The following is a 19688-nucleotide window of genomic DNA, read 5'->3' on the forward strand; positions in this document are numbered from 1 at the left end:
TAATACAATGTAACAATATTGTTTCAAATGAAGTTAAAGACAACTAAGCACTACCAGAGCCTTCATATGGAAAAAAAACTAAACAAACTTTTTGGCCAACCTGATAGAAGAAGCCTATAGTTCCATACATTTCCAATAATGATATTTAAAAATATATAAATGCTTTATTATTTATCTTATAAATTCATTTTGTTGTTTCTTTTTTTTTTAACTTTTTATCTATTTATTTATTTTTAGAGAGAGGGGAAGGGAAGGATAAAGAGAGGGACAGAAACATCAATGTGCAGTTGCCTCTCTTGAGCCCCTAGCTGGGGACCTGGCCCACAACCCAGGCATGTGCCCTTACTGGGAATTGAACTGGCAACCCTCTGGTTCACAGGCTGGCACTCAATCTACTGGGCCACACCAGCCAGGGCTGTTGTTTCTATCTTTATTTAACTATAATAGGGACAAAAATATATGTTTAAAGATTATTCTGGTACATAATTAAATTTTACAGACCTCAGTTAATTTCCTCATTTTTTCTCTTATATATCTTAAGTGTTGAAGAAATAGAAGATAAAAATTTTGAAGTGATATAAAGGAAAATAAATACAATGTTCTTTTAAAATGATATCTTGGCTTCAATTTTAATACATGTACAATAAGTTTATACATAATTAAAAATATGTCACATATTATACATAAACCATATATATGTGGTTGACAGTTGGAGGCTACTGGAATACTAAAAGCATCAATAATCACCTTCAGAAAGGTTAATTGTACTTTGCATTTACTTACTTTCATTGCTGATTAAAGAGTTACAAAATCCAGGTCATATGTATACACATGCATACAGGTGTATAATCTGACACACACATGTAAGTGCATAATCTGATTTCCACAGGAATGGTAGTTTAGAAATAAACATACAAATAAAAATACTTACTTTACTTAGAAAAACTAGAAGAAATACCTCTAATTCTGCCTGGCTTTATTATGTAACCATCCAGAAAATAAAAACTAAAAGTCTCTATAGTACAGTTCTTCAACTAAATATACTATCTACTTCATGAGCTAAGAGTAAATTTGATTTCATAAACATCTCATAATGACTTGCCATCTCATAGTCAAAAGCGATTTACACTACATAAGAGAAAATAATGAAGGTATTCTTTGCTCTCAAAAGGAATTTTTCATCTATTCTTCAGAGTTCAATTTTTAAAAAAATGCTCAGTCAGTAATTCAAAACAGCCTGTGCAAAATACTGTATTTATGAAACACTGTAGCAGGACCTACATGCCCTTCAAATGCAGCCTACTTTACACAAACATGGACATGACCAGGAAATGATTTTTACTGCCAAAAAAAAAGCCTCTGAGGTCTGTAGGTTACTCTTAAAATATATTTATATACACCTATACTTAAAAGGAAGGTCTTAATCTCATTAGTCAGAATATTTATAAAACAAAGTCTTCTTTTCATATAGATTGATGTTGTCATGTAAGCATGTTTTTATAATATTTATTGCCTAGATAACTTGTGGAATTGGACTATATTTAGTATTTAATTTAATACAGTGACTGTGGCTGCTATTTTCCATGATTTCACATTTCATTGAAGTGGCTTTTATAAATACATAACGAAAAAAAAAAAAAGAAATAAAATAAAGAGGAAAGAATTAGAATATATTAAGGAGAAAAATGACTGACAAAAGAGTTTCCTTAATGAAGATTAACTATACCATGTAAATGCTTTAAAAAGAAAACTAAGAAACTAAAATCCCCTGGTTGCTTAGAATCTCAGTCAAATTGACTTGTCTTATTACAACACTGCTTTTTTTTCTCCATTTTAGTACCTTTATTTTCTCTTTATCTTATTTATTAACCTTCATATATAGATACATGAAAGTTAAAAATAAGGACACATATATCTTAGATACACCTTCAATCATTTTTTAGAAAACGTAGGTTCTATACACAATTTTAAGAAAAAAATGGCAAAATTATTTGATTCAATTCCACAATTTCACTTAAATATCTCAGAAAATTGAATATGATTTTCTTTCAGATGTTAGAAACATGTTAAGTATACAAGCATCATGTCGTGGGATTCAGAATTAAATTCTGCTTTATATGAAATGGTGAAAATTTTTCTTGAAAGGCAATGGCTTTCATAACATCAGTTACCTTATCTGTGGAGTTCTCTTATAACTGGGATGGGCCCGAGCATATCTGGAGGCCAGTAGACCCAAAGATTTCTCAAGAACTTCTGCTAGAATCTTCTGGGCTAACTTAGGGGGCAGAGTGGTCCAGAGATCATGATGAAGAGCCCAGAAGAAATAATGCCACATCTGGAGTGAGAAGGAGCATCTTTCCCCCTGGCAAAACCACCACACATTAAACAATAGAATCACATCTTCCAAAATGTCAGTTTGCTTCCTGTGAACCTAATTAGTTCAGGCTGAAAGGAAATAGCTGAAGAGTTTGACACACTAGATGACCAAGAAAGATTTTTGACAAGATGTAAAACATCCTTACTGACAAAGGAACATATGTTTTATTTCAATTACAAGACTAGATATTCTAATGCAAATCCGACTGCAAGGATTTCACCTAGCATATCTTTGATTTACCTCCTCCTGGCCTGAAGTTTAAAATTTACTTTTAAACAATTGGCTTTGCAGTTGCTAAAAATGCCATGCTAGTTTAAGATAGTGGGCTGATTTTTCTAAGATTAAAAGTTAATTATTTAAATTAACTATTAGCAGCACTCAGATGATTTTACAAATGTTTCAGATGTCACATTATAATGAAACGAGAGCAAAAATTACATTACATACTATACATTTATCAACATGCATGAAACCAAGGGAATGGATAACTACTGAAGATTATTACATTAGGTTCTTTTATCCACGGTGTTTTAATAACAATACTAGAAACCGATAATACAATAGTCTAGTTTTACAAAAATTTGTAAAGCCTAGGCAGACTTTATCATTATTTCTGAGTATTTTTATAGCACTTTATATTTCCAAGGGGCCAGAGTCTCATTCATTTCCATCCCCTTGTAGATCTCTTCTGTGTGACAAATTCTCTCTGACCACAGAAGGAGACCCAACAGTGGCCAAGGCCAAGGGGAACAGGCAGAAATGAGAAGGTAGCCCCAAGTGACTTACAAGTATTAATTAGTTAACTCACTCTTAGGGAGGTATGCTAGTAGTTTGACCTCATTTTCTTCAAACCAGATAAAAATATTATTTGAAATAGAAGGAGTAAACTGTGTTCTTCATACATTATCCTGATTATTTTACTATGTCAAAAGTTAAACTAGTAAGATTTCCTGTTTTATCTCTAACTAATTCTCTTGACTTAAATTTTTGTTTTACCCATTACTTACATTTCTCAAATGAATGTCATCTAAAAAAATCTGTTCTCTTATATCAAAAGTAGATAGTTACTTATGCATATACTCCTATTAGTGTTTTCCTTATGTATTATTCTTCCAGTAATTTCTTTGATTACTAAAATCTTTTGTAATTAATATACAAGATTAATTTACAGGAATTATCTACTGACTTTCAAATGGAGTTTATAAATGAGTACATTGTAGTTATCCTTGTGCAGGAAACTTGGGTATGAAATGTCAAAGAGTCAAGTTCTAACTCAAGGGGATTTTAACCATTGGCTTCTGACTAACTGTGTATCAAAACTATTCAAGAAAGAAAATTACAAAATTCATGTAGAAGTAACAAAATTATAGTTCCTTAGGCTTTCTATGTTGTGTTCTGCAATAAAGAATGTTTTTAAAAATTTCCTAAAGAAGGGTGTTTTATTTTTTTTTATTTATCTTTATTCTTATTTCTTCTATTACAGTCATGCCAATGTTCCCCACTTTGCCCTCCTCTGCCTTGCCCAGCCCCCTTCGAAAGTCAATCCCCTCACAGTTGTCCATGTCCATGGGCCATTCATGCATGTTCTTTGACTAGTCCCTTCCTCTTCTTTCCACCATTCCCCCAACCCCACCCTTCTCCACTGTGGCAGCTGTCACTCTGGTTCCATGTTTCCACATCTTTGTTTCTATTTTGCTTGTTAGTTAATTTTGTTCATTAGATTCCTCTTTTAAGTGTGATCATATGGTATTTGTCTTGTCTTTCACTGACTGGCTTATTTTACTTAGCATAAGAGTCTCCAGTTCTGTCCATGCTATCACAAAAGATAGGAATTCTTTTTCTTTCTGATGCATAGTATTCCATTGTGTAAATTTACTACAGGTTTTTTAATCCATTCATCTACTGATGGGCATTTGGGCTGTTTCTAACACTTGGCTATTGTAAATAGCACTGTGATGAACATAGGGGTGCATAGGTTCTTCTGATTTGGTGTTTTGGGATTTTTAGGGTATATTACATTCCTAGTAATGGAATCGCTGAGTCAGAAAGCAGTTCCATTTTTAATACAGTATTTTGAGGAAATTCTATACTCTTTCCCACAGTGGCTGCACCGGTCTGCATTTCCACCAACAGTGCACTAGGGTTCCCTTTTCTCTGCATCCTGGCCAGCACTTCTTGTTTGTTGATTTATTAATGTTAGCCATTCTGAAAGGTGTGAAGTGATACCTCATTGTGCTTTAGTTTGTGGCTCTCTGATGCCTAGTGATGTTGAGCATTTACAGATGTCAATTGGTCATCTGTATGCCCTCCTTGGAGAAGTGTCTATCCAGGTCCTTTGCCCCCTTTTAAATTGGATTGTTTGTCTTCATGTTGATGAGTCATATAAGTTCTTTATATATTTTGGAGATTAAACTGTTGTCCAATGTATCATTGGCAAATATGTTCTCCCATATGGTTGGTTCCCTTTTCATTTTGATGATGTTTTCTTTGGCTGTGCAGAAGCTTTTTAATTTGATATAGTCCCATTTGTTTATTCTTTCCTTTATTTCTCTTGCCATAGGAGATATATCAGCAAAAATATTGCCACATAGAATATCTGAGATTTTTCTGCCTATGTTTTCTACTAGGATTTTTAGGGTCACAATTTATATTTAAGTCTTTTATCCATTTTGAATTTATTCTGGTGTATGACGTAAGTTGGCAGTCTAGTTTCATTTTCTTTTTTTTTGCATGCACCATTCCAATTCTCCCAATGCCATTTGTTGAAGAGGCTATTTTTATTCCATTTTATGAACCTCCCCCCTCTGTCAAATATTAATTGATCACAGAGACATGGGTTTATTTCTGAGCTCTCTATCCTGTTCCATTGATCTATGTGTCTCTTCTTATGCCAGTACCAGGCTGTCTTGATTACAGTGGGCTTGTCGTATAGTTTGATACCAGGTATTGTGATCCCTCCAACTTCATTCTTTCTCAAGATTGCTCAGGCTATTCAGAGTCTTTTTTGGTTCCATACAAATTTTAAAATACTTGTTCTAGATCTGTGAAATATGCTATTGGTATTTTAATAGGAATTGCATTGAATCTATAGATTAACTTGGGTAGTATGAACATTTTAATGATGTTAATTTTTCCAACCCATGAGCACAGTATATGCTTCCACGTACTTGTTTCTTAATTTCTTTCTTCAGTGTTCTATAGTTTTCAGAGTACAGCTCTTTTATCTCTTTGGTTAAGTTTATTCCTAGGTACTTCTTTTGTTGTTGTTACTATAATAAATGGGATTTTTTTCTTGGTTTATTTTTCTGATGGTTCATTGTTGGTGTACAAAAATGCCATTGATTTCTGAATATTGACTTTGTATCCCATTACTTTGTTGAATTCATTTATTAGGTCTAGTAGTGTTTTGGTGGAGCCTATAGGGTTTTTTATGTACACTATCATGTTATTTGCATATAATGACAGATTTACTTCCTCCTTTACAATTTGGATGACTTTTATTTCTTCTTCTTTTCTGATTGCTGTGGCTAGGATCTCCAACACCATGATGAATAAAGAGTGGTGAAAGTGGACACCCTTGTCTTGTTCCTGATCTTAAGGGGAACACTTTTAGTTTTTTCCCATTGAGTATGATGTTAGCAGTAGATTTTTCATATATGTCCTTTATTATGTTGACATATCCTCCCTCTATTTCTGCTTTGCTGAGTGTTTTTGTCATAAGTGGGTGCTAGATTTTATCAAATGCTTTTTCTGCATCTATTGATATGATCATGTGATTTTTTATCTTTCACTTTGTGATGTATCACATTTATTGATTTGCAAGTATAGTACCAACCTTGCATCCTGGAATAAATCCTACTTGATCATGGTGTATAATCTTTTTAATGTATTGCTGGATCTTATTTGCTAGTATTTTGTTGAGGATTTTAGCATCTATGTTGATCAGAGACATTGGCCTGTAATTTTCTTTCTTTCTTGTATCTTTACCTGGTTTTGGGATTAGGCTAATACTGGCCTTGAAAAAAGGTTTGGGTGTCTTTCCTCTTTTTGAATTTTTTGGAGTAGTTTAAGAAGGATAGAAGTTAGCTCTTTATTGAATGATTGGCAAAATTCAGCTTTGAAGCCATCTAGTCAGGGCTTTTGCATGCCAGGAATGTTTTGATTACAACTTCAATTTCACTAGTTGTTATTGGTCCAATCAGCTTTCTGCTTCTTTTTGATTCAGTTCTGGCAGATTGTGTGTTTTAGAAATTTGTCCATTTCACTCAGGTTGTCCAATTTCTTTGGCATATAGTTGTTCATAGTAATCTCTTACAATCCTTTGTATTTCTGCATTATTGGTTGTAACTTCTCCTTTTTCATTTCTGATTTTATTTATTTGGGTCCTCAGCTGATGAAATGTCTAGTATGAATAATTTACACTAACTTTTTCCATGGCAATGGATAGTGCTTACACATGGCCAACATGATTTCTCATATTTTTGAAAATATAAAAATATTTTCTTTAATAGCTACCTTTATGCAATAAATAAGAAAATAAAAATAACTTCAGGTACATAGATTTCTTCTTCTAAAAGTGAAAAATGTTTACTTTTAGACTTTTTAGAACATAAATTTCAAGTTTACATTCCAAACTGGTCATCATTGTCACAATTCTCTTCAAAATGTAGATAACTTCAATGTATGCAAGGGCTTTCATGAAATTAAATGTGATCCATTTATTTTTCTGACCTGGTTCTCTATTTGTTGTCATTTCTAAAGTATTCTGCTAGTAAACATCTGTTATTTTTGTAGGCCCACTACAATGTAAACAGATGTGAGCTTTTAGTTAGATTATATATCAGGAAACTTGCAGCTGGGCTTTATTATATAAACCACTCAATATTATCTTTGAACAGACAATTCTTTATTCTTTGACTGTTGGAAAACACAAGTTGCTAAAATTCAGCAGATGTCAACCATACTAAATGCTTCAACTTAAACATGTAATCTGAACACCCACGGTGCCATCTGACCGGCACCTCATCAGAGAGATGCCCAACTCTTTGGACTCTCTCAACCTGACAGTTTAGAAAATGGAAATAATGTATCTAGGGCTCACTTGATATCACAAAACATGAGCAAATATTGCTCCATATCTTGTAAATTATTTCACTGTTTCTTTACTACGCTCTTGCACATGGCAATAGGTTCCCCTGAGATCTCTATCCTACCCTTCACCTTCAGTCTGGCAGATTTCATCTCCTTTCCTCTCAACACAGCTCTGCCAAAAAGAAAAGGAAAAACTAGTCCTGTTTCACAAATCAGTTCGAATAATGGGAATAGGAGGAGAAAGGGGTGCAGTAAATAGGATAAAACCGTGTCAGATACTCCAGTTATCAAAACAGTTTAAAATCTGTGCTATTTTTAGAAGGTTCTTATGTAGGGTAAATAGAAAAGCAGTATCACTTTATTTTTCTGAGCATAAATAACAACCACTAACTCTGCAATTAAATTGTAACTACTGACCATGTAAGTATATGGAAGCCAGAGTACCATGCAATCATAGGGTAACTATCTTGTTATTTCTGTCTTTGAAGCTAAAGCATTGTCATAAGATCTAAGAGCTGCATGTTACATGGTGATTTGTTTTTTTAAATACTTTGTCATTTCAATAACAGATTCGCAATGCATCCACTTATTATTTATACTGTACAACTCTTTAGTCCCCAATTTGCATTAGAGAAAACATAATACCTCTTTGTTGGACATACAGTGAGGTAATACCTATTTTTCAATGAAAACATCATATAAAATTACTCATTAGGACACTGACATATTGAAAGAGTTTGAGCCATGGGATAGATTCATTTTCAACCTCCCTGTTCACCTCAAGGCAAATAAGGAAGCTGCGATGCTGCCAGGAGAGAAGACCGATACTTTCATTCTTATCTCAGGTGACCAGATGCACCACAGCACTTCCGTTTTCATCCTGCTCACTGCCGTTTGAAGTATGTCAGGTATGGAAAACTGTATGGATGCTCTTGCAAAAAGCAAAACTATCTGGGGAGGGCCTCTAAAGGAGAGATGAAATGGCCTTAGAAAAAGTGGAAAGTCCCTTAAAAGAGCTTCTTATTAGGTGCTCTTCTCTGATGTGGCAACATATATTATGATAATAACTCAAGCATAAATGGAGCTACAGGAATCTTCAGTGTCAGGGAGATGATAAAAGTGATTCCACTAGATAAAACTCTACTCTCTTTTTCTCAATGTCCCATAGTGATTAGAACAATCAGGAAAACAAAAATCGTAAGCTTCAATCCAGAGGAAAGGATAAATGGAAAAAGCTAATGAAGCTGGGCTTGACAGATGAATTTCTTAAAAACCTGATTATCTTATCTTTTATTAAGATATTGTAAATGTTTCACCCTGCCCTGGAATCAACTTCAAAAAATTCAAATATTGTGGCTTATGCATAAGCAATGGGCTGTAGGGGAAGGTAAACTAATGATGCTTGATGACAAATAATTTTAATTGATCCTGGGTTTGGTTGCACTGGGAATCATTAGAAATAATTCAGTAGAAATTTGGGATTTCAAAACATGGGCTAAATGAAATAGGCAAGCTATAAATAATCAGATGGTCTTACAGCACACTCACAAGAACATACTTTGAGAAGGAAAAAATAAGTATAAAGGATAAAGCTGGTTAATAAAAATATTTATCAAACACAGATGGGAATACATAACAAGAAAAGAAAAAGCATGGATGTCTGTAACTGGTCCCTTTAGAAAAAATAAAAGGTTGTAGCATTTTGGCATTGTTATCTCTGAATTTTCACTGTATCCTATTATCTTCCCACTTATTATGCAGCACTAAAGCACTGCAGCTCAAATTAAGTTATATTTATTTTCAAGCAGAAGTAGAGTTCTGATGTCTAATTATTTCAGGTTTTTAAAAACAGTGTTTTTCCTAAGTATAAATTCAATATTTAAAAAATATTATCCTAACAGCCTTCGTGTGTTAGTAACGCCAAGCTCATGTTTCTAATTAGCCAGAAAGCAGGTAGGCAGTAAAACATATTTGTGTAAAAAGGAGGGATAGTAAACTTAACTTCACACCTCATAAAAAGCTTTGTAGTCATCCCAGTGGTGGCTCTCAGCATCCTGTAAAATGCTTGTAGCACAAACTCTGACGCAGTAGTCTGTAACCTGAAACTGTAGAGTGTTGATGAATTCCTGATATCGTTGGACCGGCACCAGGAATATGGCTCTGTTCAGAGAGAATGATCAAAGAGACAGAGATTTAAAGCCTGTGTAGTAGGAGGTAACAATCTCCAGTACTACAAATGGTTTTGATTATTAGATATCAATCATTCATTTCCTCCTAATGCTGAAGTCTGCATTCACATTCACTTTCACCCCCCCCAAAAAAGTCTTTGTTTTGCCAGTCTTTTGAAAATGTACATCTGCTGTTCCACAAATATGCACTTCAACTTGAGACTAACTGCATTGTCAATACATCATTCAAAAATAAAAGTATTCTTTGTAAGCCTATTATTAGAAATCAGTGCATTATTTGGGCATTAGGTTATCATTATTATAGAGAACACATGCATTTGTCAGAACCAACTTTTATAAAGCTATCACACATCCCACAAACATATTCTTTTTATTTCAAAAATTGTAATTTTGTAGATGTCAATTATCTCATAAACTGTTTTAAAATATTCTAGAGAAATAAAGTGATTTCTGGCACATTTGTTTATAAATTCAAGCATGAATAACAACATCTGACTACTTTTGAGAATTAAAGAAATATCATAGTTATAATCTACATCAAGCCAAATTTATTTTACTTTTATTTTTAGCTATTTGTGTTATGCTTTCCCTCACAACTAAGGAGCTGCAAAGGCTGAATAAATAATGTAGAATAGATTCTTGGTCTCACACTGGATCTCCAAGTCCATATCTTCCCTTAGCAAGGAGCCATGCTTCTTCTAAAGTGTGCAAGGATAGCCAGACAGACCATGTGATAATACCTGTGGTCATTTGTATTTTCTATACAAAAAAAGTTTTTATTTTCAATATAGAAAAAATTTTTAGACTACTAATGCATGAGATTTAAGACTGCCAGATGCTTCCTCCTCAAATATTTGGGAGTTTATTACTAAATTGATGTTCTGAAATATGTTTAGTCAATAGAATAGATTGAAATGCATTTATTTTCTGTCAACTCCTAACATCCTGTTGGCTTAGAAACAAAAGAGTGAAGTGCCTATTTCATAACTGTGTATACATGAGAAAACAAAAAGTTTATTTTTCCTTTTCAGTGTAGTCGATACAATGTGTCTTACAAAATAAAAAGGGTTTGTTTGGTCATGTCATAACAGCATGCAGAAAACTGTTGCTCCTGATTAGAATATGGAAAATGCCTGGGTCTTTTGAGTGAGCCTCTAGAGGAAATACATATCTTTCTTACTATCTATGTATCTGACATAATATACCCCATGCTCCACCTTTATGACATTTCCCAGTTAAGAAAAATGAAAGTAACTAACCATGTTAATTATTATTTTCTCCTCAAATATTATCTTCAAAATTTCACTCCTGTGATATCCAAAGATTATATGTTACTATAAACAGGACCATCAACTTAATTTATATGACACTCACTTCTTAGTATTTTCTTTCATCAAATTATCATATTGCGTAAAATGCTGGAAGACATAAACTGCTGTGGAGAGCAATGTATGCAAGTTTTTCAGGGGTGCTTTGGAAGGAAACTCCTTGCCTCTCTCTTGCAGTCTCGCCAGGACAGCTGTTGCCACTTTACAACAGGCCTCCACAAAGTTTGCTCTAATTTCCTGAAAAGAATCATCTCTGCATGCCAGAGCCAGTGGAAGCATTGTGTCCAGTTTTTCCATGATGTCAGAACAAAACTAGGGAGGAATAAATGTAGCACTGAGTTATTTGTACCCTAACAGCACCATGTAATTTATGTACAGGGGAGCCAAATTCTTAAATAATGAATTTGGCATCAAACATAAATATAATCACACAACTTTTATAGTAATCAGTTGTAGAAAGTTAAATGTTTTGTGTCAAATAAGGAAATACCAAAATAATGCTTCTGTATATATAACCTTCAAACCATACAGACATTATAAAAAACTCATGAAGTAGCTTTACTTGATAATACTTTTATTTGTAGTCAATAGAACTCAGAAAATATGTACCCTTGATATTAACACGATATCATTATTTTTTAATTTTAATTTTCATAAAATGTTTTTATTAATCATCACATAAAAATAAGGCTATAGCAGTTTTATTAAATCTAGAAGTATCAGAAACAATCTCATGCAGCATCCTCTTATTGGTAAGGTGCAAACAAGTTTTAGAAGTAATGTGCCTAGCTTTTCATGAGTCATTATGAATCTACTCCTTTTTAATGGCAAAGGAAGTGCGGTGCATGGGAAGGCAACATTTACCTTCACTCCAGATTGGCCCACAGTGTTCCCTGGGGAATGTTCTGGAGCATCAGGGTGTCGGTAGCAGAATAGGAGGCCATCTTTAAGAACTCTCTTTTAAAAACATTTCAATCATAGGTTGCTGAACTCACTGTGGACTTAATACTAAGAAACTGTATTTACCTATTTGCGTGATGACTTCACATTTTTAGTATGCTCTGTCACTCTCAAAGCACATGTAAACATGGAAGACTGCTGCTAATGAAATGGAATGTTCATTAGGGGTAAATAAAGATTTAAAAGTTGTCCAAACCAGTAAATTTCTCCGGAAGTCATTCAAAGATATAATCCAAACAAGCAATTATCCCAGCTCCCCATGAAGTTCACAGAGGCCCCCTCGACAGCTGCCTAAGACTCATGGAGCAACAAGGTGGTAACAGGTTTAAGTCCTTTTTCTTAGCAGTGGCCCATGATATCAGAGAAAAACACTGGTATTGGTTCAAGTACCAAGTGTTTGCCAAGAGGCTCCGCCATTTTTCTACAGGTCCCCTTTACAATGGCTTATATTAAAACAAACAAACAACAATAACAATAAAACCCTCTCATTATACCAGTCTACAGTTTTGAAAGGATTTCATTTGATTCTTGCCTTTGCAATTCTCTTTGGTTGGTCCTCCTCAGGAACCACACAGCTGTCTTGCCAAACTTGCTGAACATCTACAAGGTTCATAGCATAGGTCACAGCTGAAGACCTTTCATTCTGTTCCTGTTGCAGAATTTTCATGGAAAACTCTTCGATTGCTGTTGTTATACAATTTGCCATGTAAAGAGACACTTGTTTAAATGCACTTCTCCAGCCAAAATCTAGTAAAGAATCCTGAAATATAAATTATGAAGTTATAGTAATCTTAATTTGGAAACAAATGTTTCTATTGTTCTAGATATAAAATTATTGCTTTCATTCAGCATGTTGAATATAGATATTCCTTGATAAACTATGTTTCTATTGTTCTAGATATAAATTATTGCTTTCATTCAGCATGTTGAATATAGATATTCCTTGATAAATTGTATAAGCTATTCTTACAATCTGAAATATATTACCCAGTGGATAAAGCAATATACAAAAACATGTGCATTCTTTACACACAGTAATATACTGACATTTCATTTTAATTCATCAGTGAATTTAATCAAAAACTTTTTCAAAATTTAATCTCTTAAATATAGTTCCATAAAACCATCTTTATGAGACCTGAAAGTTAAACTTACTATTTATCACATAAAACAAACTTTAAATTCAATATATTTAATAAAGTCTAAATTAGATTTTTATAGTCTTTTTTTATAGTTTATTGTTAACAAGTATTGCAATGTAAGACAGCATTTAATATTCAATCTTTTCTTTTTCACTCTCAGAAATCCAGACAAGCCAAAAAATAGCAATAAAAAATAGATTTCTGAGAAAACACACCACTGCACCTTTCTAGGTTTTTATTTCTTCAGAATGTTATATTGTTCCTCTACTCACAAACTGGTACATGGCACTAGTTTTGTTTCAGAAAATGAAAAATTAAAATGATCTGCATTATTCTATACAGGAGGAATTGGGAAGGCTGGGGTGGATGCTGGTGTTCTTTTGGTCTTTGTCTCCTATGGCAATATATTTATGAATGTATATTTCCCACATGTCCTCTAATGTCCTTTACAGTACTAAAAAAATTATAAGTAGTAGGCTGAATCTATGCTTAAAAATAAACTGTTTTAATGTAATCTGGTTTACAGTAATAATTTACCTATTCCAACTTCAGTAGAATAGTCAATATCCATGACTAAATTACTTATTTTTCTAGGTCTCAACTTTTTTGTTAGAAATATAAGAATTGAATTGAATGATTTCTATGGTCTCTTTCAGACTAAAATTATGAAAATTATGATCATTAGCTTCATTTTCTTGTACATACATACCATTCATCATTAATTTAATGCTTTTTGTATATACTGTACAAAGTAATAAAGGTGATTCTTCTTCTAGAATGAATATTCTATTATTCCATGATTTTATAATCAGAAAAAGTGGCTCTTATTCTCACTATGCTTATAATTAAGTTGTAAGAGAACTTTCACAGAGGCTGAAAATACATCTCTCATCTCATTTGTATATAAAATTACTCATTTGAATCTACTCAGCTCATATAATCTCCTTTCTTATAAGTGAAATTTTAGTTGTACCATGGGTATAGTCTTGTGCTGTAACAGCATTTCCTTGGGACACATTTATGACAGAAATATAAAAAGAAAACCACCTCCATGAAAATTAATGAAAACAACAAAAACTCTGGTTTTTGTTCTCCCTATCAGGGCATGTCCATTAAAATTATTCATTCATTCATTCACTCAGTCAGTCATTTACCCAAGGAAAGATATTCTGGTGAAAATTGCCAGTAATTGCCGCAGCTGCAGTGATAATTTGTGTATGTGCAATCATGATTACTTTGGCCCATGATAATTTATATGTGATTATAATATCTTGGCCCATCTGAATTCTCTTTCAAAATACTGAAAAACCAAGCACATTAATAGCTGCTCCTAAAAAGAAAACTAAAAACCTTTACTATTCAAATTGCTCTTCTAGAAGTATATTTGTTTTCATAAAATATTATTTGCTTCCTCTGACTCTTCTCATCTGATGTTTGGCACCAGAAAATTTCAGTTAGAATAGAGAACATTTACTACTTGATTAAAGAAGAAAAAAGGAAATAATGTGGCTTTCTGTTCTGTGCACAGAGCTAAGTACCTGTTGAATCCCTTTCTTCTATCACCTAATGATAATTTCTTAATACCTACTCTGATTTTTGGTTAAAGCATAATGTATAACTTTGCATTTTCCTAATTATTATTCTTGCTTTTCTAAATTGAAACCATTAAAACCTTATGTTCTTTTACATTTTCCAATGTTTACCTATTAGTCAAGGTCCCTTCAGGAACAGAAACCACTATAAGTATTTCAAAAGGAAAAAAAAAATTTAATGTAGGTTGCTAAGGTGATGAAATTTTTATGAGCCAAACATGGGTTGTGAAGCAAGACAGATATCAATGCAGCAGAAAGTCCTACCACTCCTAGGGCTGGAGAATAAAGGACAGGGACTATATGAGAGTCCAGTTCCTGGGGTCACCAGTCAAAGCTAAAGGTTAAGACTGCCAGGTAAGACTGGAGTCATAGAGGGAGGACCATGTGGTGGGAGCAGAGCCCATGGAGGAAATGAAGGAGTCACATATACTACCAAATATGTTCCCTAAAACACAGAGAAAGGAAAAAATACTCTGGTTTTTCTCCTATATCTACCTTCCAGGTCTTCCATCAGTGCCTTTCATTGGTCAGACCTTCTCAGTATCCAGAAAGCAAGGAAGCCTGGAAGATATAATTCTCTATAATATAGAATAGAGCAGGGGAAGAGTGTAATGCAGTGGTTCTCAACCTTCCTAATGCTGCGACCCTTTATTATAGTTCCTCATGTTGTGGTGACCTCCAACCATAAAATTATTTTTGTTGCTACTTCATAACTGTAATTTTGCTACTGTTATGAATCATAATGTAAATATCTGATATGCAGGATGTATTTTCATTGTTACAAATTGAACATAATTAAAGCATAGTGATTAATCACAAAATCAATATGTAATTATATATGTGTTTTCCGATGGTCTTAGGCGACCCCTGTGTAAGGGTTGTTCAACCCCCAAAGGGGTCGTGACCCACAGGTTGAGAACCACTGGTGTAATGGATTTGAGAACAAACAGGTACATGCTGGACACACTAACTCAAGAGGCCAGTTCAAACTATTCTTCCCTCTTTCCTTTTTAGTCTCCATTTTCTTCTTTTTCAAAAGTTACCTACAGTCCAAATTCTCAAGCGTCGACCCTGATTTGGGATGAGAACAAAGACCTCCTCATTTCCAGCTCCCTCCTCACAATCTGTCCATGGAACAGATTGTGCAAGAGAGCAGTGAATACACTAAACTCAACTTTTGTCAAAGCATATAACCCAATTTTCAACCAAGAATCATTTTATTTTTTAGTGTCAAAGGGTAAAACTCAAGACATTTTGATTTATAATGGATTTACAGACATATGATGATGCTATTATATATGAAGAAATACTACCCTTTCCCCCCCTTACTTACTTCTTTTCCGGGTAGCAATAGCTCTGAAGAAATATTGGTTTCATTTGCTTTAGTTCTCTCTCTTTCAGCTTCTCTACTGGGTGTGTCCGAAATTCCTATGCAATGGGAAAGGAAACAAATACACAAACATACATTAAGAAAAATAAACCATATTAGATGTAATTAATAGATTCAGGTTAAAATTAGTTATGTAGAAAAGCTCTACCTATACTATATACACACACATAGATATCAAGATGCAGAGAATATAGGCAACAAGATGTAAGGCAATGTCACCATTACAATGATGACAGTATCAAAATATACTGAGTCCTTTACCATACATTCAGGTTAATAAACTTTATGCACTGTTTATATTCATAATTGATGTACATACATATATTACCTATAAAATATAGATCCTTTTGTTATTAATTTATTTTCATGTTGATAATGTAGAATAAGTTAAGAATCCAAAGTAAATACTAATTACCTTGTTCAGATAAAAAGTTAAATTCTTAAGTACTGCATTTAAAAACTGGTGGTGTTCCTTAGCACTTCAATATTTCCTTTCTTGAAACAAGGAAGAACAAAAGTGCATGGATAAACATAAACATATCAGGAAAAATCACATGCTTAATAGGTATATCAACAATTCATTGGAAAAATATAAAATAAATACTGGAACAGATAAGAAATATGCCTGGTTTGTGGGCCAGGTCCCCAGTTGGAGGTGTGCGAGAGGCAACCGATGTATATCTCATACATTGATGTTTGTCTCCCTCTTTTCTCCCTCCCTTCCCATCTCTCTAAAAATAAATAAATAAATAAATAAAATCTTTAAATATGGTTCTATGAGTTTGATCATGAATGATTCCTAAGTAATAGAGTTCACCGAAACATCCGTTGGAGAGAGAGATTTTATTTGGTAGGTGATAACAACATCCTTTGGGGAAATTTTAACAGAATGTATCTATTCTGAGGAAATGTTTTCCTTAACTATAGTATTTCTTAAGCATTTTGGATTTATCAACACTTCTTAGAACTTAAGATTGAAGTGAAAGAATGCTCCATTTAAAATGCACAGTATGACTCCATGGTAAGTACACACCCATACACACACATACACACACTCACACATACTATTAAGGATTCCCAGATCCCTGTCAAGCATATTCATTAACTTCAAGGGCCCATGAAATCCTGCTTAATTTCTCAAAAGATATCACAACACAGAGGTTTTAAATCAGTCTTCTTTATACCAGTTAACCTATGGCTTGCATTTTACTAAGTCTTTTAAAGAAGATGGTACCATAAATAAGGATCCCTTCTAACAGTGAAATAAAAATCCAGGTTAACCAAAATTTTTAAGTAAAGAAAAAGGCAACTATAAGGCTATAAAAAATGGGGAATATTTCCAAAAGTTCTGTGTAAAGACTTTTCAGAAACATGTAAAACAATTCTGCATAATAAAAGTACCATTAGCAGGCAAAATAGATGACAAATTCACTTGACACTCTTTTAAAAATGTCCATACCTTTTTAAAAACAATAGACTTTAGTTTTTAGAGCAGAAAAATTTAGTTCTTACAGAAAAGTTGAACAGATAGTACAGAGTTTGTATATATTCTCTCTCCCCTGCCCTCAGTTTACTTTATTGTTTACATCTTGCATTGCTGTAGTCTATTTGTTAAAACTGATAAACCAATATTGATAAGATTACTATTAACTAAAGTTCATAGTTTACATTAGGGTTCAGTCTTTGTTTTGTGTAATTCAATGGGTTTTTCAAATGCATAACATCACGCATCCACCTTTACTATATCATGGAGAATTATTTCACTGCTTTAAAAATCCCCTGTGCTCTACCTATTTACCTATCTTCTTGTTTTTCCCATCCCCTGAAAACCGCTGATCTTTTTATTCTCTATACATTCTCTTCCCAGAATGTCATTAATGTCATATAGTCAGAATCACATAGTGTGTAGCCTTTCAGATTGGCTTCTTTCATTTATTGATGTGCACTTAAAATTCTTCCATGTTTTCTCGTGCCTTGATATCTTACTTTGTTATCATTGGATAATATTTCATTGTATTGATGTACCACAGTTTATCAAATTTACCTAGGGAAGGTTTTGGCAGTTATGAAGAAACTGGTATAAACATTCATGTGCAGGTTTTTGCATGGACATTAGTTTTCAACTTATTTGTGCACATAGTTGGAACATACAAGACACTGTTTAATTTAAGCTCTGCAAGATACAATCAAATTGTTTTCCAAAGAGGCTGTACTATTTTACATTCCTATCAGCAATGAATGAGAGTTCCTGTTGCTTCACATCTTTGCCAGAACTGGTGCTGTTAGCATTTCAAACTTTAGTGCTATCTCCTTGTTTTAATTTGCATTTCCCTGATGACATATGATGTTGAGCATCTTTTCATATGCTTATTTGCCATCTGTATATCTTCTTTGCTGAGGTGTCTGTTCAGATCTTTTGCTCATTTTTTAATTGAGCTTTTTGTTTTCTTGTTGAATTTTTAAAGTTTTTTGTATATTTGAATACCAGTCTTTTATCTGATATATGTTCTGCAAATATTTTTTTCTCAGTCTATGGCTAATATTTTCATCCTCTTAATGACCATACCTTTTTAGTTGGCAATTTCACTTTAGAAATTAACTATTTAGAAATACAAGTGCATATATTAAGACACAGTTCAAGAAAATTTGCCACATCATTGTTAAGGAAGAAAGAATCCTGTGTCTATCAATGAGTACCTCATTGGATGCACCAATGGAAAGCTATTCAGCTGTTAGAAAGAACAGGGTGTTTCTCCCTAACTGTTAATAATGAAAAACTCTGTGCATATGATGTCAAGATTTTGTGTTATTTTAATATAGGAATATATATGGAAGTAATTGCCTCTGGAAAGCAAAACTAGACAATTGTTATAGAAAAAAACAATTTCACCACATAGTCTTTTGTTCTATTTAAATGCTTTTCCATGTGTGGAACTACTATTCAGAAAACATTTTTTTAAAGAAGAAAAAATAGTAGAGATCAAGGACACGAAGGAACAACACCTGAGTTCTTAATGTCACTTTACTTTTATATGGAGAGCTAACAAAACCAGCTAGTTTAAAAGATATTTACTCTGTAAAAATAACACTAGTTCAAAGTATAAGCTTGCAGATCTATTTCCAGAAATAAATATCTGCCATTATGTAGCTATAATTTAAGATTTATGAAAAAAGTCAATTATCTTATATTTACAATTACGTTCACAAATACAATATGCTTATTCACTCAAAGTAACATGGTCTGATATTTATACAATCCATCTGCTTATTTTCAAGATTAGTAAATAAAAAGATAAGCTTCCCAAGCCTTTTCTTGCTGGTGAACAATTCTATAGTAAGATTGAAAATAAATTACCAAACAATTCTGATAACCTTTATAATATAGTCTCCCCCCAAATTAAAAAAAAAAGAAAAACTTTTTAAAAACTTAATCCTATTTAGAGAAGGAAAAGGGATCATTTAACGGCAGGATTAGTAACGGTGAATCTAGGCTAATAAGATATCTACTGGTTTTAACAAATTGTGGCATTTAATATTTGTTTAGAATTCAAAATATTCAATTTCAAAATTTCATATTGTCAAACTTCATAAGCTCTGCGAACATTTGACAAACTATTTT

At 33.1% G+C, this 19688-nt stretch overlaps 1 protein-coding gene across 1 annotated transcript in view; it reads right to left on the reverse strand.

Moving 5' to 3' along the window:
* KIAA0825 (KIAA0825 ortholog) overlaps positions 1–19688 on the reverse strand; it is a 386922-nt gene that overhangs the window by 268029 nt on the left and 99205 nt on the right. The window contains exons 7-11 of the mRNA XM_090276495.1: positions 16013–16107; positions 12478–12705; positions 11032–11297; positions 9478–9628; positions 2172–2362 (exon numbers count right to left, since the gene is read on the reverse strand). Coding sequence (XP_090132621.1) covers positions 2172–2362; positions 9478–9628; positions 11032–11297; positions 12478–12705; positions 16013–16107 — 931 coding nt within the window. The remainder of the gene's footprint in view (positions 1–2171; positions 2363–9477; positions 9629–11031; positions 11298–12477; positions 12706–16012; positions 16108–19688) is intronic.

Source organism: Furipterus horrens, unplaced genomic scaffold, assembly GCF_987537825.1.
Source record: "Furipterus horrens unplaced genomic scaffold, mFurHor1.1.pri manual_scaffold_5, whole genome shotgun sequence".
NCBI lineage: Eukaryota > Metazoa > Chordata > Mammalia > Chiroptera > Furipteridae > Furipterus > Furipterus horrens.